Genomic DNA, 19954 nt, shown 5'->3' on the forward strand with positions numbered 1-19954 from the left:
TCCCTCCTCACTTCCCACCGCTTCTGGCATGCAGCATGCTTAGGATTCTCTCTCTCCCTCTGCTTCTCCCTACCTCCCGCGTGCAAGCTCTCTCTCTAAAAAATAACAGTGATATCCACAATAATTTTAAAAATACAATCTTTTAAAATTATTTTTTATTATTTTTTTCAAAGATTTTATTTATTTATTCGACAGACAGAGATCATAAGTAGGCAGAGAGGCAGGCAGAGAGAGAGGGGGAAGCAGGCTCCCTGCTGAGCAGAGAGCCAATGCGGGGCTCGGCCCCAGGACCTTGAGATCATGACCTGAGCTGAAGGCCGAGGCTTAACCCACTAAGCCACCCAGGCACCCCTACAATCTCTTTTTTAAAAAAGAGGGATAAGGCATCTGAATGTGTTTTGTTAACTCTGAGGGCTGGGTAGATGTGAGGAGCGGAGCTGGAGCGCCCGGCACGGCGCTCTGGCACAAGCATATGGTAGGCCAGTAGATGTCTGCTGAAGGAACGCGGAAAGCAAATGAGTCACGGAGGGAGAGATCATCCTGTTCTAGCTGATGAGGGACCTGGAACCCCTGCCTCCCCATCCTGTTCTTCCCACGTCACCAAAGGGTTTGTTCCAGCAGGGTGTGGCTTCCGGCGACCCCGCCCCCCCGAAACCACACCCCTCCCTTCAACGGCGGCTCTCGGGTGGCGAGGAATTTTGGCCCGCGGGCGGAGCCGTAGCCGCAGTCTCCTCGTGCGTCCGCATCCAGGAAGCCGGGAAGCCCGGCGTTCGGGATCCCGCGTGGAGGTGCGCGATGTCGGAGGGGGAAAATAGGCAGAGCGAAGGCTCCCCGCAGGCCGGCGTGGTGACTGTCAGCGACGTCCAGGAACTGATACGGCGCAAGGAGGAGATCGAGGCGCAGATCAAAGCCAACTATGAAGTGCTGGAGAGCGTGAGTGTGGGCTCGGGGCTCCCGGCGGCCTGCGTCTGAGCTCTCCTCGGTGGATCGCTACTTGCCTGGGAGGCTCATAGCGGGACAACTGCGGCCCCTGTCGGCAGCAGGCAGGAGGAACCAACGGGATTAACTAAGCAATGGGTGTTGGTATTACCGCAAGCGTTTATGGAGCCCTTACCGTGTGCCGGGCGCTGTTTTAATTGCTTTACATCGGTTAGCTCATTTAACCCTCGCAGCAGCCTTTTGGGGCTGAGGTCTGTCATTCCCTCCATTTTAGGGGTGAGGAAACAGGCGTTTCTTAACTTAAACCTCCCTCAGGCCACGGAGCTCATATATTTGTAGCGGTGGGGTGATAATCACCACCAGCTTCGGTGTTGAACGTGTGCCAGAAGATCTGTGCTTTGCTAACCCACTTTACGTCAGAAAGTCTTAAACTTTCATGTGTTTGGCAAGCACCTGGGGATCTTGTTAAAATTCAGTTTCTGATGAGGATGGGGCGTGCAGGTGCAGATGCTGTATTTCTAGCAAATTTCCTGCGATCCTGATGCTGCTGCTCTAAAGACCGAGCTCTGAGTGACGGGTTAAGGGTCATTAACATTATTGTGTAGGGAGGGAACTGAGGCCCAGGGTGAGGCCAACCCTTGTCTAGGGCTCTGGTGGGCCTAGTTCCCAGGTCTGTCTGACTCCAAAACTGGTAGTTTTTCCTAGGCCAATGAGTGTAAAACCACAGATCAGTTTGCAGAGGAAAAATAAGTACATCCTAGGTAGGTTGGATGAAATGCATTTTAGGTGATGGGAGTAAAATGGAAGCATCAAATGAAGGCCGGAGTACCATTTTACTGGGTGCTGGTTAAATGCCTGAGGGTCACTGGTTTTTGTGTTATATCATGAAATCCACACAACCACCTGTGAAGTTGGTGTGTTACCCTGAGGCTCAGAAAGGGGAGGTCACTTGCTTGGAGTCACAAAATGAGATTAAGATCTCAGGCCTATGGAATCTGGAACTTGTGTTTTCAAGCGTTATGCTAACAATTTTCCGAACTTTATTTTATACCTCAAATAGGATGCTGTATCCATAATACATCCTGTACTGCCGTTCCCTTGGTATTTTTCTTCATGTTGATCCACTTTTTTTTAAAAAAGATTTTATTTATTTATTTGACAGACAGAGATGACAAGTAGGCAGAGAGGCAGGCGGAGAGAGGAGGAAGCAGGCTCCCCGCTGAGCAGAGAGCCCGATGTGGGGCTTGATCCCAGGACCCTGGGATCATGACCTGAGTCGAAGGCAGAGGCTTAACCTACTGAGCCACCCAGGTGTCCCTAAATAAGTTTATCTTAAATGAAAATTTTATAACTCTACAGCATATGAAAAAACTGGGAATTTTTTCCCTTAAATATAAGATTAAAATGCATATCACATTGATATAATATGTTCGTTCCTTTTGACTGTTTACCACTGTTGGCTGAAAGCTTTAAGCTTGAAGCCCTGCTCTGTGATTTTTTTTTTTTTTAAGGAGGTAGAGCTAGAACTATAAATCTCTTAGGAAAAAGCCTGGGAGTAAATTTTTGTTACCTTGGATCAGGCAAAACCTTCTCAGATGTGATGCCAAAATCACAAGCAACGAAAGAAGAAGTAGATAAACAGGCTTCATTAGAATTTAAAATGTGTGTCTCAAACCATAAGTGACTCTTAATCTCACAAAACAAACTGAGGGTTGCTGGGGGGAGGGGGGGGCCAGGAAAGGGGGGGTGGGGTTATGGACATTGGGGAGGGTAAGTGCTATGGTGAGTGCTGTGAAGTGTGTAAACCTGGCGATTCACAGACCTATACCCCTTGGGATAAAAATACATTATATGTATATAAAAAATTTAAAAAACATTTTTTAAAAATGTGTGTCTCAAAGGACACAGTCAAGAGAGGGAAAAGACAGCTCACCATGTGGGAGAGGATATTTGCAGATACCTAACAAGGGATGCAGAAAATACCAAGAACTCTTCCATCTCAATCCTAAGAAGGCAGACCGCTTGATTTAAAAAATTGGCCAAAGACCTTAACAGACGCCTTGCCAAAGAAGGTCTGTAGATAGCAAGTAAACATATGGAAAGATGCTGCAGGTCATACGTCATCAGAGAAATGCAAATTAAGACAACCGTGAGGCACTACTACATAGGTGTCAGAATGGCCAGTATTCACAATTCCGACTCCAGTGCTCGCTTCGGCAGTACATATACACAATTCCGACTCCAGATGTTGGTGAGAATGTGGAGGAACTTTTGATACAGTGCTGGTGGGAATGCAAAAGCAGGGCAGTTTCTGGCCTAGAAACTAGAAACTCTCACCATACCATCCACAATTGGGTTCCATGGTATGTACCCAGAGGAGTTGAAAATGTGTCCATACAAAAACCTTCGTGATGATCACAGCAGCTTTTTTCACAGCTGCCAAAACTTGAAGCCACCGAGATGTCTTTAAGTCGGTGAACAGATAAGTAAATTGTGGTACCTCTAAACAATAGAATATTATTTCATGCTAAGAATAAGTGAGACGTCGGCAGGGTTGGTTTCTTCTGGGGCTCTGAGGGAGAATCTGTTCATGCCTCCGTCCTAGGTCATCTGTGGCTTACAGTTGGGGTTGGGTAACTCCAGTCTCTGCCCTTGATCACACCTTCTTCTCTGTGTAGTGGATCTCCCTCTCTCTCTCTCTCTTTTTTTTTTTTTAAAGGATTTTATTTATTTATTTGACAGAGAGAGAGAAATCACAAGTAGGCAGACAGGCAGAGAGAGAGGGAAGCGAGCTCCCCACTGAGCAGAGAGCCCAATGCCGGGCTCGATCCCAGGACCCTGGGATCATGACCTGAGGCGAAGGCGGAGGCTTTAAACCACTGAGCCACACAGGCGCCCCTCTCCCTCTCTTCTTTGCAAGTGTACTTGTCATTGATTAAGAGTCCACCCTAGGGGCGCCTGGGTGGCTCAGTGGGTTAAGCCGCTGCCTTCGGCTCAGATCATGATCCCAGGGTCCTGGGATCGAGTCCCACATCGGGCTCTCTGCTGAGCGGAGAGCCTGCTTTCCTCTCTCCCTCTCTGCCTACTTGTGATCTCTCTCTGTCAAATAAATAAATAAAATTTAAAAAAAAAAAAAAAAAAAGAGTCCACCCTAAATCCAAGATGATCTTATCTTGAGAGCCGGAATTATATCCAAAGATCCTTTTGTTCCCCCGCCCCAAACAAGGTCACATTTACAGGTTCTGGAGGGTTAGGACTTGGGACACATCTTTTGGGGGCCACTATTCACCCTGCTGTCGGTGTGCCTTGCACTGTGCTAAGCACTCCGCAGGTCAGCTCATAATTCTCAGACAAATGGAGAGCAAGGCGAGTGCTATTCCATTTTATAATTGAGGAAGCTGAGGCTTGGAGAGGGGAAGGGCTTAACCAAGGGCACCCAGATGGTACACGGCAGAACAGATTCAAATCAAAGTCTAACCGACTGGAAACTCTCTGCCCTCCATCACACGATGCGTTTCATTGCCTTTGTGCACCCTGCTCTGACTTACTTAGGAAAAGACTTTAAAATGTTAAATGTATTGTTTTGAATAGGGAATACACGTCCATGGTCAAAATTCAAAAAGTCTACAAAGGGATAGAAAATGAAAAGTCCCTCTTCCTTCCCTGTCCCTTAGCCACCCAGTTCCTTTCCCCGGAGGCGGCAATTGATATCAGTGTGTCCTTCAAGGGATAAAAACCTCTTTGAAATCCCTTTGAGGTCCCTTTTTACTTTCCGAAAGAACCAAAGTCCCGCCACAGCTGGATGCTCTTTGGGGCTTTCACTCCCCTCCAACTTCCAAGGCCACCAGCCAGGTATCAGCTGCTGTAGGAAGGAGGGTTTGGAGGAGTCCAGGAGGCTGGCCTTGGGGACAAAGCTCCAAAGAGTCTTCTGTCCTATTCTAACTTCAGAAGAGGAAAATGGATTCTTGCATTACTTGTGTTATTAAAAGTCAATAAAAAGCAGTAGTGCCCTGCCCAGAGGATGGTTTCGGGAGCATATGGGGAAAGTATGTGTCCTGTGCTGTGTGTGACATATGTGACAGCTTTCTTTCCTGTTTCCCTGATGATGCTGCAAAGGGAAAAAGGTCTTGAGGACTTCGTACCTTTGAAATCTGTTTCTTCCCTCCAGCAAAAAGGCGTGGGGATGAACGAGCCGCTGGTGGACCGCGAGGACTACCCCCGGTCAGACGTGGACCTGTACCAAGTCCGAACCGCAAGGCACAACATCGCCTGTGAGTCGTGGGCGCACACAGCGGAGCCCCTGGCTAGTGACGAGGGAGACTGAGGCACACGAGTGAAATCTCACTCGTCCATATTCTCTGCTTCCCTCTCTGCCTTCGTCATGGGATGAACTCACTGTCCCCATCCAGGGATTGAGAACTGAGGAAAAGGAAGTTGCCTCTAGGGTTCGAAATTGACAGTTTCAGTGTTTATTTTGTTTTTAAGGACTTGACTTCACTGTGGAAACTTTCCTGAAATGATGATAGAAACCCAAGTCACAAATTGCTTACAGTCCTAATCAGTAGTCTGTTATGTGTTAGGAAAGACGTTCATTTGAGAAGGATAGTGCCCTGACTGCGGTCACTCACACGGGAGTGTTCTATCCCTCAGGACAGACATGTGGAGGTCGCCAGTGGGGGGCTGACCATCACATCCCAGGCTCTGCCATCCGTAGGACGTGTCGTCCGTCTTTAGGGTCGCCATGTCCATGTGCCAAGCAGGAAGGAAGAAGGTAGGAAGGGCGAAAGGTCCTTTGCCAGCCAGTCCCCTCTTTTAAGGATCTGTCCTGCAGGTCCCAACTCCGCCTTGTGGCTCTGATTTCTGCTTTCCCTAGGCCTGCAAGACACACTGGGGAATGTGCCCTGTGGTGGGCATGTCACTGTCCTAAATAAAGTCATTTATTTGTTTGTGGTTGAGGAGCAAGTTGAGAGTAGTGGTGAGGCAGTATATGAGTTTCTGTTTCTGCTGTAACAAATACCCACAACTCCGTGGCTTCAGAGGTCAGGAATTTATTGTCTTAAAATAATCAGATATCCACATGGGGATCACTGGGCGAAGATGGAAGTGTTGGCAGGTCTGTGTTCCTTCTGGAGGCTCCAGGGAAGAGCCCGTGCCTTATCTTCCCCAGCCTCTGGAGGTGCCTGTGTTCCATGGCTCGGAGCCCCTCCCTTCTCCAGAGCTGCACCTCCCAACCTCTGGTCCCCCCATCCCTCCTCTTTCTCGCACTCTCTGCCTCCCGCTTTCACTTATGAAGACCCTTATGATCACAGTGGACTCACCCCCCCCCCCCAGGTAATCCAGGGTGATCTCCCCAGTCAGGGTCCTGAACTTAACCGCATCTGTAAAGCCCCATGTTGCCCATGCTAACATACTGGCAGGTTCGTGTGGGGCTGTTTCTCACCCCTGCCACGGGTGGGCAAGCGGCAGCCTGTCCCACAGAGTCCTAGTAGAGGGGAATTTATCAGGCACATTTTTCATGGTTTATGTGTCTGAATCTTGATTCCATCCGTAGCCTGTTTTGGTAAGGCTGAACTGGAGACACAAGTAACCAAGGAGTGAGGTACATCTCAAGCTGTCAAACGTTCCTCAGAGCTGCCCTGTGATCCTAGAACAGCCTCTTCTTCTTCTTTTTTTTTTTTTTTTAAAGATTTCATTTATTTTATTTGACAGAGAGACAGAGATCACAAGTAGGCAGAGAGGCAGGTGGGGTGGGGGTGGGAGCAGGCTCCCTGCTGAGCAGAGAGCCCGATGTAGGGCTCAATCCCAGGACCCCGAGATCATGACCCTAGCCAAAGGCAGAGGCTTAACCTACTGAGCCACCCCGGCACCCCCTAGAACAGCTTCTTGAAGCATCACTTTTCCTTGGGAAGTTTTGGGGAAAGAAGCAACCTTTTTTTGTATTGAAACAAGTAGAAGTTAGATAGTAGGGAAAAACCATGTGAAGACTGAGGGAAATTGGGGGCTTTTGGCTCAACCCTCAGACTCCCCAGGGCTGTGGCCTGCTTTACTTGGCATTTAGGATTCTGAGGGAAATTCGAGAAACAGAGCCTACCATGTGAGAGAGAGTGCTGACTTATTTTTTTTCCAGATGGTTCCCCTGATGTTCTAGCACCATTTATTAAATAGCCTGTTCTTTCTCCATTAATGTGAAATGCTAGCAGTATTTCATAGGAAATTTGCAGACCTATTTAGGTCTCTTAGTTTTTTGTATTGTTCTGTTGATCTATCTCTTTGCTAATACCACACTTTAAAAAGATGTTTAACTGACTGAGCTATCCAGGCACCTCTGAGCAATTCTTACTGATCCTCTTTGAAAAACTATTTTCAGAAGTTGTTTTCGTTTCTTTTGTTTTTTAAAGATTTTATTTATACATGAGAGATAGAGAGAGGCAGAGGGAGAAGCAAGCTCCCCACTGTGCAGGGAACCCGATGTGGGACTTGATCCTGGAACCCTGGGATCGTGACCTGAGCTAAAGGCAGACGCTTAACCATCTGAGCCACCCAGGCGCCCCTCTTGTTTTTTTTTTTAAACTAAACTCTACATCCAACATGGGGCTCTAACTCACAACCCTAGAGATCAAGAGTCTCGTGCTTTTCCAACAGGGCCAGCCAGTCGCCCCAGTTTGCCACATTTTGGATTAGCCATCAATACTGCAAAAGGGGATTTTACCCTCAAATTTCTAATTTCCAGCTTTTCTCCTGTTACTTCTCCCAGACTGAACATCGCCTGCTGCGTATTAGCGGATTTAGGCATCCCTTTTTCCTTCCGGGGCATTAGGAGAAAGGTGAGGTCCTTCTTATGCCCAGCTCAGGTCCCTTGTTTGCGTGACCAGCGCACTTGCCCCATGTGTGCTTTTGTGGTGCCGGCTCTGAATTCACAGGGGCGATTTCTTGTTTCTCCGCATCTTTCTGGTCTCAGGTGAAACAGCGCTGCCTTTGGGACATCTCCCCTGATCTAGATTGGCAGGGTCGGTCCTGGCTGGCTTGCCCTCAGTGGCAGTCATCGGGCAGGTCCAGCAATGACTTGTTCCTGAGCAGCTTCCCTTGCTGGACTCCTTGCTGAGCGTTATCCTGGCCACATATTTGTCCTCTGCCTCTAGTCCATTGGCCAGGAGTAAGTGCTCGTTAACCCTTCCGTGAACGGATGTGGGAGTCTGGTGTTCTCAGCCGTCTTCCTCGTCCCCTGATATGGCGTTCTCCTCCCAGGCCTGCAGAATGATCACAAGGCCATCATGAAGCAGGTGGAAGAGGCCCTGCACCAGCTACACGCTCGCGACAAGGAGAAGCAGGCCCGGGACATGGCTGAGGCCCACAAGGAGGCCATGAGCCGCAGCCTGGGCCAGAGCGAGGGCCTCAGCCCCCCACAGGCCTTCGCCAAAGTGAACAGCGTCAGCCCGGGCTCCCCAGCCAGTACCGCGGTAAGCCAGAACCCTATCCCCTAAATCCATACCCAGAGGGTACGGTGGGTCAGGTAGCCTCGGGTGGGGGTGTGGGGTGGGGGCAGACTGTGGACAGACAGACAAAGCTGTAGCCGGACTTTACCCACTTACTTAGCAAACACTGATGGAGCCCTGGGGGTCCAGCCCTTTGCTGGCGCCGGGGCTCTGGAGGGGAGTCAGCCCCTGCTGCCCACTAACCTGCTCAGGGAGAGACCCGAGACACGAGGAAGAAGGTGATAAGTATTCCGAGAAAGGGAAAGAGGCTCTCTTCTTGGGCTTACTTTAGCTGGACACCGAGTTGTACTCATGAGAAGGACAGTAGTATTGCCATTTACTGAGTCCTTGCTTTGCACCAACTGTCCTGCCAAGTGAGTTCTAGATCTTACCTGGCATATTTTTAAAAAGTTTTAAACAGGGCGCCTGGGTGGCTCAGTGGGTTAAGCCGCTGCCTTCGGCTCAGGTCATGATCTCAGGGTCCTGGGATCGAGTCCCGCATCGGGCTCTCTGCTCAGCAGGGAGCCTGCTTCCTCCTCTCTCTCTCTCTCTGCCTGCCTCTCTGCCTACTTGTGATCTCTCTCTGTCAAATAAGTAAATAAAATCTTTAAAAAAAAAAAGTTTTAAACAGCTTTATTGAGAAACTGTTCACGTACCATACAGTTTACCCATTTGGAGTGTAAAGTTCAGTGGCTGTTAGTGTAGTCCCAGAGCTGGGCAGCCATCACTGCCAACAGTTGGAGAACATTTTCATGATTCTGGAAGGATACCCTATGCTGGTTAGCCATCAGCCCCCAGTCCTACCTTCCCCCAGTTCCTGGCAACCACCAGTCTGCTTTCTGTGTCTGAATTTCCCTATTTTGGATACTTAATCTAAATGGAATCATATATGGTCCTTTATGACTGGCTGTTCCCACTTAATATCATGCGTTCAGGGTTCATCTGTGAGAGAACATGTATCTCTGGTTCTTTCCTTTTCATGGCTGAATACTATTCCATCATGTGGATAGATGCCATTGATTTTATCCACGCATCAATTCATGAACATTTGGTTTCCATCTTTTGGATATGATGAGTAATGTGAGTCTGAACATCATGTTCAAGTTTTTATGTGCCTGTGTAGTTAATATTTAATCCCACAGCTGCCTCATGGGGTAAGCACTGATCATAACCCCCATCTTACCCATGAAAAAATCTTCTAAGACTGGAAGTAACTGGTGCTAAGACATGTAGCTCCTCAACTATGGAACTGGGTCCTAAATCCAGGTCCTGCCCACTGTCTGTAGTGATCACAGGATGATAAGTTATACTCAAGCCTCATTTTACTTGCTGCTCTGTCCACAGCATCTAGCACAGGGCTGTAGTTGGCCCATGACAGATACTTGCTGAAGGAGTGAGTGACTCGTGATCAGTGTGTTCTTAGAGTGAAAGGGTCACACTAGTCCTAGGTCAGCCTTGTGCCTATGGCTGCTTGTTTGGGGACCTCTAGGGCAAACTTTTATGAATTCTTTTTTTTTTTTTTTTTTTTTTTTTTTTTAAGATTCTATGTATTTTTTAGCAGAGAGAGAGAGACAGCGAGAGAGGGAACATAAGCAGGGGGAGTGGGAGAGGGAGAAGCAGGCTTCCCGTAGAGCAGGGAACCCGATGTGGGGCTCGATCCCAGGATCTTGGGATCATGACCTGAGCCAAAGGCAGGCACCCGATGACTGAGCCACCCAGGTGCCCCAGATGTGTCTAAATTCTGACCTCTGGGGGCGTCTGGATGGTTCAGTTGTTAAGCTTCTTGAGTTGGTTCAGGTCATGATCCCAGGGTCCTGGGATCAAGGCCCACAAGAGGTTCCCTGCTCAGTGGGGAGTCTGCCTCTGCCTTTGCCCTCCCTTCTGCTCATGCTTTCTTTCAAATAAAAATCTTAAAATTAATTAATTAATTAATTAATTCTGACCCCTGAACAAAAGAGGCTGAAGTTGGCCTGCCTCTTTTCGCCCCTGACCCCAGAAAACAGCATTTGGCTTTTATTCCACATTCTTTATTTTATTTTATTTATTTATTTGACAGAGATCACAGGTAGGCGGAGAGTCAGGCAGAGACAGAGAGAGGGGGAAGCAGGCTCCCCGCCGAGCAGAGGGCCCGGAGGTAGGGCTCCATCCCAGGACCCCAGGATCATGACCTGAGCGGAAGGCAGAGGCTTTAACCCAGAGCCACCCAGGCACCCCTTCCCCACATTCTTTACAGCCTGTACTGCCACCAGCTTTTATCAGACATTGAACAAATCTGGCCCTCTTTTACTAAGATCTGTCCTAGAAGGAACCCGCAGGAGGAGGTGGCCCAGTTACCTGCCGCCGCCTCCCGTGTGAGATAGCTAAATGCCCGACCTCTTTGCTTCACACCTGCCACTCTTCCTGGTGGAAAACAAGCTCTTGGCCTGGATGTTAAATTGGACATGGAAGGGTAAAGAACACCAGAAGCACATTTAACCTCTACCCTGGTTTTCTCTTTTTTCTTTAGGGTCTGCAAGTGGACGATGAGATTGTGGAGTTTGGCTCTGTGAACACCCAAAACTTCCAGTCTCTGCATAATGTTGGCAGTGTGGTGCAGCACAGTGAGGGGGTGAGTTGGAGGTCACATCTGCTCAGTAACCCTAGAATGGCCCGGGGCCAGGAATCGCCAGTGGGGTCTTTGCTGCCTTCAGAGAGCAGTTGCTCAGGCACCGGGCCTTTGCACTTGCTGTTCTCTCTGCCTGGAGAGCTTTTTCTCCCTTATGTCCATCCCTCATTTTGTACAAATGACACTTGGGAGAGGCCTTTGCAGCCACCCTGTATCAATACTCCTGCCCTGCTTCCCATCCCTGCTTTCAGTGTTTCTTGGAGAGCTTTGCATTTTCACATACCTTGCTCTGCTGTATTGGTCATAGCACTCCCTTGTATGAACGGACCCCAGCTTGTCCATCCCCTGCCTTATCAGGGGACGTTTTGGTTATTTTTTATACTAACATGAATGGTCGTATATCCTTGTTCACATACTACTTCTTGATGTAAATACCAGAAAATAGAATTGTAGGCTCTCAGTGTATTAAGCACACTTATAGTAGGTAATCCAAAAAAGTTTCATAATTTGCACCCCCACCAACAGTTTTTCTGGAAGAGGTAATACATACACATGTTTCAGACTGAATCAAAGAATGAAAAAATCTCTAATTTTTAATGAAAAATTAATAATTTTTTTTAGTAATGAAAAATCTCTCCTCCAGAGGTAGCTACTTTGCAGCTATGTGTTCTTCTGGGATTGGTCTGTTCATATAGTAGCATATAGAACTATTGGCTATTTTTATGAGGGTAATTTACCTACAGCAAATTTACCCTGTATGGCATACCGTACTGGGAATTTTGACACATACACATGGTCTGGGAACTGCCACTGTAATGAAGATACAGAACAGTTCCATCATCCTCCCCAAAATGGCCTCATATCTGTGGTTAACCCCTCTCCCAACCCCCAGCCCACAATCCGTGCCGTACAGTTGTTCCTTTTTAAGAATGTCCTATAGGGCGCCTGGGTGGCTCAGTGGGTTAAAGCCTCTGCTTTTGGCTCAGGTCATGATCCCAGGGTCAAGGGATCGAGCCCCGCATCAGGCTCTCTGCTCAACAGGGAGCCTGCTTCCTTCTCTCTCTCTGCCTGCCTCTCTGCCTACTTGTGATCTGTCTGTCAAATAAATAAAATCTTTAAAAAAAAAAAAAAAAGAATGTCCTATAAATGGAACCACACAGTACACGTTGCCTTTTAACTCTGGTTTCTTGTACTTGGCAGCGTACATCTGAGATCTCTTCTGTATTGTTGTGTGTGTCTGTTTTTCGTGCCTTTTTACTGCTCAGTCGTGCCCCGCTGCGTAGATGAGTGCCAGATGGTTTGCCCATTTACCAGCGCGGGGACAGTTAGGTTGTTTCCAGTTTTTGGTGATTAGCGATAACAGCTACTGGTTTTTAGTCTGCCTTTTCTAGTTAAATATATTACTAAACTCTTCATAGATCTATGAATCCTTTTCTTTTTTATTGAGGTATAATTGACATATAACATTATGTTAGTTACGAGGTACAGTGTAATGATTCAGTATCTGTATATGTTACAGAAATGATCATCACAATAAGTCCAGTTAACATCCATTATCGTAGTTAAAATTTTTTTCTTGTGATGAGAACGTTTAAGGTTTACTCTCTTAGCAACTTTCAAATAGGCAATACAGTATTATTATCAGCTATCATGCAGGGCATGGCGACTATGAACCCTTTTTTACAAAAGCATTTATTGAACATTTGTAAGTAATAGTACCTTTTCTTTCTTTTTAAAGATTTTATTTATTTATTTGACAGAGAGAGATCACAAGTAGGCAGAGAGGCAGGCATTGGGGGGAGGGAAGCAGGCTCCCTGCTGAGCAGAAAGCCTGATGCGGGGCTCGATTCCAGGACCCTGAGATCATGACCTGAGCTGAAGGCAGAGACTTAACCTGCTGAGCCACCCAGGTGCCCTATTAGCACCTTTTCGCAAATGAAATTCCTTGGGGAATTCCAATATATCATACTGCTGGGGTCGGGAGACCTCACCCCCTCAAGGCCCTGGATCCTCCCGGAACCACAGTCCAACTTGAGAATCAAGAGTCTGCTTTGTGACTTTAGAAAAATGATACAAAAAACCCCCACCACATTTCTGTTTTTAGATATTTAGGTAGTTTCCAATTTTATGGAAACCTGGAAATCAGTCCTCTTGTAGACAAATCTCTGTCTTTTGGTAACTTCCCAGAGCTCAGCTTCTGCATCAAATGCATGTATTTTCAAAGGAAAAAAAATCTTAAATTTAAAAAAAAGTCATCTTTATTATAAACAACGCATGTTGTATTGAGCTGTAGAAAAGAATGGAGTGCTGACATGTTATAACATGGATGAGCCTTGAAAGGATTTGTGCTGAAAGAAGCCAGACCCAAAGGGCTGCGTGTTTTAGAATATGGTTTATGTGAAGCATGCAGAACCGTGCAGGTCCGCGGAGATGGAAAGCAGGTTGTTGGTCGCCCCGGGCTGAGTGGAGCACAGAATGCGGAGTGACTACTTTTGGCACAGGGCTCTTCTGAAAATGCTCTTCAGTCAGGTGGTGGTTATGGTTGTACAAATGTCTGAATATACTAAACCCCCCTGAAGTGTATACTTCAAAATGGATTTGGTGGTATATTAATTATATCTCCCATAAATAAAAATCATGCGTTTTTAGTATAAAAGCAGCAGGTAGGGCAAACGTTTTTGAAGAAAGAGGGTCTGTCCCTCCTCTAAGTCCCTTCCCTGCTCTGCTTGAGGGCTGGACAAGGTGTGGGAGCAACACAGAAAAACAGAAGTCCCTTGCCTCGGGAACCCTTTCGTGGGGGAGACAAACATTAATCAAACGTAATTATACGCTCTCATGAGTGTCATGAAGGGAAAGTTCGAGAAGGCTGGGAGAGCAATGATGGGTCTTAGGATCACCTTCCTGAGGACGTGACCTATGAGTGTTAGAAGTTGATAAAGTCCTGGGGTTGCCTTGCTGGCTCAGTCGGTGGATCATGTGACTCTTGATCTTGGGGTTGTGGGTTCGAACCCCATGTTGGGTGTGGAAATTACTTAGAAAGATAAAAATCTTAAAAGAAGTTGACCAAGGCCAGAGCCTGGCAGGGAGATGGCAAGAGGAGCCTTCCAGCAGGGTCCTGTCCCTGAGGTGGGAGTTCCAGAGAAGATGGTTGGAGCCCAGAACAAGGAGAAAGGGAGTAGGGAGAGAGGAGCTAGGTCTGGGAAGTTGGCCAGGGCCAGACTGCACGAGGCCTTGTGGTCCTATCAAGATTTCATTCTCTTTCCCTGAGGAGCAGTAGAGAGCCATGCACACTTCCAAACTAAGGGTAACAAACGTAGGCAGCTTTGTGTCTCGGAAGGATTTCTCCAGATGCTGAGTAGATGTAGAGAGCTGATTGGAGGACTGACAGTTTTAGCAGCCTGGTCAAGGGGTGACAATGGTTTTGGTGTACGGGCTGGAGGGAAAAGGAAGTGGGTAAATTAGACCTTTAGGAAGAAAGTATATGGGCTTTAATATGACGCCTATCTCATGTCAAGGATGACCTCTGCGTTTCTAGCTTGTCTAGGGATATCATTTCTAGAACCAGAAGCACATCAGCGTATCTCTCACACATTTCTTAAGTATGAATGAATATGCCTATAGTGATTTCTCCTTGAAAAAGGAGACAAACAAGACCTACTATACATAGTGTTCTGGGTCCTCCCCCCAAGATTCCCATGTGGGTACGTTCCCATATTCCATTTGTTGGTCCGCCGTCTTTTATGTCATCAGCCCTCCGTAGCAGACGTTTAGGTTGTGTCCGATGTTTGGCCATCTCCAACAATGGGGTAGTAAATATTCTTGTTTTGTGTGAGGGTTTCTGTCGGAGAGATTTCTGAAAGTGGAATTACTGGGTCAGAAGCAGTGCACATTTACAGATCTGATAGATGTTGTCAGGTGCCCTCCAGAAAGCTCGGATCAGTTCCTATTTTCTCGAGCAGTGTGTGTGAGGGCTTGCTTCTCGACATCTCACCTGTGCTCGCTCTTCTTTGACCATCTAGGTGAAAAATGGCATCTTTCTCTTTTTTTCTTCTTACTTTGTCAGATTTCAGAAATTCCATTGCTAGATCTGCCATAATTCTAAAAATTGTGGTAAAATACACATAACATAAATTTAACACTTTGACCGTTTCTAAGTGTGCAGTTCTCTGGCATTAAGTACATCCTGTCCTGCAGCCATCTCCCCCATCCATCGGCAGAACTTTCTCAACTTTCCAGACTGAAACTCTGTACCTGTTAAACACTAACTTCCCATTTTCTTCTCCCCAAGCCTCTGGAGATCACTCCTCTGTCTTCTGCCTCTGTGAAATTGCTCTCAGTGGGATTTGCATCTACTAGTGGATCAGACTCTATTTCTCCTTCTGTGGCTGGCGGATTTACTTAGCATACTGTCTTCATGGTCCGTCCACATTGTTGTGTGTGTCCATGTTTCTTAAGGCTGAATGATCCATCGTGTGAATAGACCATGTTTTGTTCATCCGCTTGTCCGTTGATGGACACTTGGTTGGCTTCCATCTCTTGACTGTTATGAATAATGCTGCTGTTAACAGGGCTACACAAATACCTGTTCAAGTCCCCACTTTTGATTCTTGGGGTGTATACCAGGAGGTTTAATTGCAGGATTATGTGGGGGCTTCTGGATGGCACTGTCGGTTAGGCATCTGACTTTTGGTTTTGGCCCAGGCTGTGATCTTTGGGGTCATGAGATCAGGCCCCACTTGGGGCTCTGTGCTCAGAGCAGAGTCTGCTTGGGATTCCCTCTGCCCCTCCCCTTCCATGCTCACTCACTCTCTCAAATAAATAAGTAAATCTTTGAAAAAAAAATTACAGGATTATGTGGTCCTTCTGTCATCAGTTTTTTTTTTTTTTTTTAAGATTTTATTTATTTATGGGCACCTGTGTGGCTCAGTGGGTTAAGCCGCTGCCTTCGGCTCAGGTCATGATCTCAGGGTCCTAGGATCGAGTCCCGCATCGGGCTCTCTGCTCAGCAGGGAGCCTACTTCCCTCGCTCTCTCTCTGCCTGCCTCTCCATCTACTTGTGATTTCTCTCTGTCAAATAAATAAATAAAATCTTTTAAAAAAAAAGATTTTATTTATTTATAGGACAGAGAGAGAGAGAGATCGCAAGTAGGCAGAGAGGCAGGCAGAGAAAGAGGAGGAAGCAGGTTCCCTGCTGAGCAGAGAGCCCGATGTGGGGCTCGATCCCAGGACCCCCAGATCATGACCCAAGCCAAAGGCAGACGCCCAACCAACTGAGCCACCCAGACGCCCCTATGATCAGTTTTTTGAGGACCAGCCATACCGTTCTCCACAGCAACTGGCCATTTTTCATTCCCCCCCAGCAGGGCACAAGGGTTCCAGTTTCTCTACATCCTCGCCAACTCTTGTCATTTTCTGTTTTTTTGGACAGTAGTCATCCTAGCGGGTGTGTAGTGATACCTCACTGTGGTTTTGATTTGTATTTCTTCAGTGATAGTGATGTGAAACATTGTTTCATGTGCTTTTGGCCATTTGTTTATCTTTTTTCGAGAAATATCTACTTGAGCTTTTTGCTTTTTTTTTTTTTTTTAAGATTTTATTTATTTTACTTGAGATAGAGAGCATGAGTAGGAGGGCAGTGGGAGAGGAAGAGGCAGGATCCCCACTGAACAGGGAGCCCTATGTGGTGCTCGATCCCAGGACTCTGGGATCATGACCCAAGCCGAGGGCAGCCACTTAACTGACTGAGCCACCCAGGTGCCCCTAGTTTTTTGCTTATTTTTTAATTGGGTGGTTTTCTATTGTGAGTTTTAAGAGTTCTTTACATATTCTGGATTTTTTTTTTTTTTTAATTTGACAGAGAGAGACACAGCAGGGGGAGTGGGAGAGGGAGAAGCAGGCTTCCTGCTGAGCAAGGAGCCAGATGTGGGGCTCGATCCCGGGATCCCAGGATCATGACCTGAGCTAAAGGCAGAGGCTCAATCCACTGAGCCACCCAGGTGCCCCACATATTCTGGATATTAATCCCTTATTGGATATATGATTTGCCAATATTTTCTCCCATCCTGTGAGCTGCTTTTCACTCTGTTGATAGTGGCCTTTGATGCACAGAAGTTCTAGACTTTGATGCACCTTGTTGTAATTTGTTAAGTTTCCTCCATATGCATTGTTTTAACTTTTTACATCAAAGTAATACATACACATGATAAAAACAAATTAATGGTACAGAAAGACATAAAAGTGGGGCGCCTGGGTGGCTCAGTTGGTTAAGCGTCTGCCTTCAGCTCAAGTCATGATTCCAGGGTCCTGGAATTGGGTCCAGAGCCTGAGCAGGGAGTCTGCTTCTCCCTCTCCCTCTGCCGTTTCCTCTGCTGTTGCCCCTGCTTGTACTCTCTCTCTTGCTGTCTCTCAAATAAATAAAATCTTCAAAGAAAAAGAGGAAAAAAAAAAAAAGATATACATGTCATCCTCTTTCACTCCAAACTTCCAGTGCTTCTCTCTGCAAGTAACCATTGTTCACAGTTTTTTGGTATTTCTTCCAGAAAGCTTTGTATGCATGAAGCAATTTATATCCCCTTTTAGAAGGTATATTCAGGGGTGCCTGGCTGGGTCAGTTGGTAGAGCATGCACTTCTTGATCTCAGGGTCAAGAGTTTGAGCCCCCCATTGGGCATGGAGCCTTCTTAAAAAATAATTTAAAAAAATAATAAAGAAATAAAAAACAAAAACCAAACAAAAAAGCATATATTCAAAGGGGTTCATACTTTGTTCATTTTGTTTTTACTAAAGCTGCTTCATTCACTATGGTATATTTGAATAATACCTTATTGAGGGATATTTTGAGTGTTTTCAGGTTTTGAATTTATAAACAGTCCTAGAAGGAACATTTTGTTCATATATCATCTTGTACTTCTGCAAAATGTATCTCGTGTTCACCTTTTTAAAGATTTTTTTTGGTGGGGAGACACAATTGTCCAGGAAGACCCTACCAATTTGTGACCCATCGGCTACCCCAAGAGTGTCACGTCCCCCACACTCTTGACAACTACGGGACTATGTTTAATACAAGCATCCTTACCACTCTGGTGTGAAAAGTCAGTATTCCGGCTTGTTAGTCTGAATCTCTTTGAATACGAAACACGTGGACTATAAAATGAGCCTCTTTTCCTTTCAGAAACCCTTGAATGTGACAGTGATCCGCAGAGGGGAGAAACACCAGCTTAGACTTGTCCCGACCCGCTGGGCAGGAAAAGGACTGCTGGGGTAAAGTATTATTTCTGCTCGCTGACGACACCCTGTCACCTGTCACTTGAGTGCGTGTCAGCTCTAAAGCTGTGGGGAGGAGGTAGGGGGCCTCTGGGAAATGAGGATTTTCCCCAGATTGCCTGATAAGCACTTACAGCAGCAGTGAGATCACAGGTATGGAGGCAGAGGGAGCCCTGGTCACTCTGGTTCTCGCCTTACCTGGGCATTTGCTCTAAAAGAATTAAAGAGCACAGGCGAGGGGCGCCTGGGTGGCTCAGTGGGTTAAAGCCTTCGCCTTTGGCTCAGGTTGTGATCTCAGGGTCCTGGGATGGAGCCCTGCATCGGGCTCTCTGCTCAGCAGGGAGCCTGCTTCCCCCTCTCTCCCTCTGCCTGCCTCTGCCTGCTTGTGATCTCTGTCAAATAAATAAATAAAATCTTAAAAAAAAAAAAAAAGAGCACAGGTGAAACACTTAGGGGGCTCACTGTCTGGTCTTCTGAATGGAGCCACCAAACTTATGTTGTTCCTTTTCTTTTTTTCTTCCAGCTGCAACATTATTCCTTTGCAGAGATGATTGTCCCTGGGAAACGGTAGTAGGAAGACATCTTCCCTTGCCCTGGACATGGGTCTGGTTGGGACTCTCTTCCTTCTCTTCTCTTCCCGAAGCTTAAGGATCTGGAAGAGGCTGGAAGCCTGAACTTCTGGGTGATGGAAATGCCGTGGCCTCCCAGTGTAATCTCTTGGGTTTAAGGCCTTGTTAACTTGATTTGTGCTTGGCATCTTTTGCAAATTAGGCCGTGGCCCCTAAACGGGAGTCCTCTGGATTGTGGGCAAGTGGGCGGGAGTTATTCTGACAGGAGCTGATAGGACTTTATTCTTTTAGGAATTTTTTTTCCCAAATAAACAGTTTTCAGTGTTGATATGACCATGTTATCACCCCAACTGAATTTCTTTTTTTAAATTTTTATTTAAATTAAATTCAGTTAACATTTAGTGCCAACTGAATTTCTTGTGAAAACCTCTCAAACCAAATCTCAGACAGGAATTAGAACATTCTTACAGAAAGCCAGACAGGGGTGCCTAGCTGGCTCAGTCAGTGGAGCATACAGCTTTTGATTTTGGAGTTGTAGGTTCGAGCCCCACGTTGGGTGCAGAGGTTACTTAAGAAAAATAAAATCTTGAAAAAAGAAAGAAAGTTAAACAGAATGGGGTCACCTGGCTGGCTCAGTTGGTAGAGCATGCAACTTGGGGCTCTGAGTTCAAGCCCCACATAGGGTGTAAAGCTTATTTAAAAAAAAAAAAAAAAGTTGGGACAGAACAAATGAACAGTGGTGCTGCAGTTAAGATTTGACCAACGACACTTTAAGAACATCAGCCTTTAGGGAATGGGGTTTCACCACATACATTTGCAGTGTGGCATTGCTGCTTGGATACAGAAATTACATCCTACCGGACCACAACTGCTCCTTTGAAGAGTGGGGAAAATCAGGAGGCTCCCCAGGTAACCCACTGTAGTGTCTGCTTCCTCTCCTGTATCCCACCAGAGGGCAGCAAGCTCCCTTTGTTTCTGGAATTTAAAAAAAACAAACCTGATAATTACTTTTTTTTTTTTTTTTGCAAATTACCTTCTAAATTGACTTTTTATAATTGAACCTCCTGGTCATCCCCTCACATCTACAGTAGTTTGTAAACTGCTAAG

The 19954-nt window shown here is 46.5% G+C and overlaps 1 protein-coding gene across 1 annotated transcript; it reads left to right on the forward strand.

Moving 5' to 3' along the window:
* Nucleotides 1-705: 705 nt before the first annotated feature.
* PSMD9 (proteasome 26S subunit, non-ATPase 9) lies at nt 706-19180 on the forward strand. Its single transcript, XM_044243421.1, has 6 exons — nt 706-933; nt 5108-5210; nt 8185-8396; nt 10918-11019; nt 18187-18275; nt 18802-19180. The coding sequence occupies exons 1-6, from the start codon at nt 796-798 to the stop codon at nt 18827-18829; spliced, it is 672 nt and encodes a 223-aa protein (XP_044099356.1). The 5' UTR covers nt 706-795; the 3' UTR covers nt 18830-19180.
* The last annotated feature ends 774 nt before the right edge of the window (nt 19181-19954 follow it).

The sequence above is a fragment of the Neovison vison genome, chromosome 3 (genome assembly GCF_020171115.1).
Source record: "Neovison vison isolate M4711 chromosome 3, ASM_NN_V1, whole genome shotgun sequence".
In the NCBI taxonomy this organism is placed as follows: Eukaryota; Metazoa; Chordata; class Mammalia; order Carnivora; family Mustelidae; genus Neogale; species Neogale vison.

What these genes read in the sequence shown, in the direction of transcription:
- PSMD9 (XM_044243421.1), top strand. Translation starts at nt 796, where the DNA reads ATGTCGGAGGGGGAAAATAGGCAGAGCGAAGGCTCCCCGCAGGCCGGC. An exon ending in ACTATGAAGTGCTGGAGAGC is followed by an intron (nt 934 to 5,107) that starts GTGAGTGTGGGC and finishes TCTTCCCTCCAG; the next exon opens with CAAAAAGGCGTGGGGATGAA. An exon ending in GCAGGAAAAGGACTGCTGGG is followed by an intron (nt 18,276 to 18,801) that starts GTAAAGTATTAT and finishes TTTTTCTTCCAG; the next exon opens with CTGCAACATTATTCCTTTGC.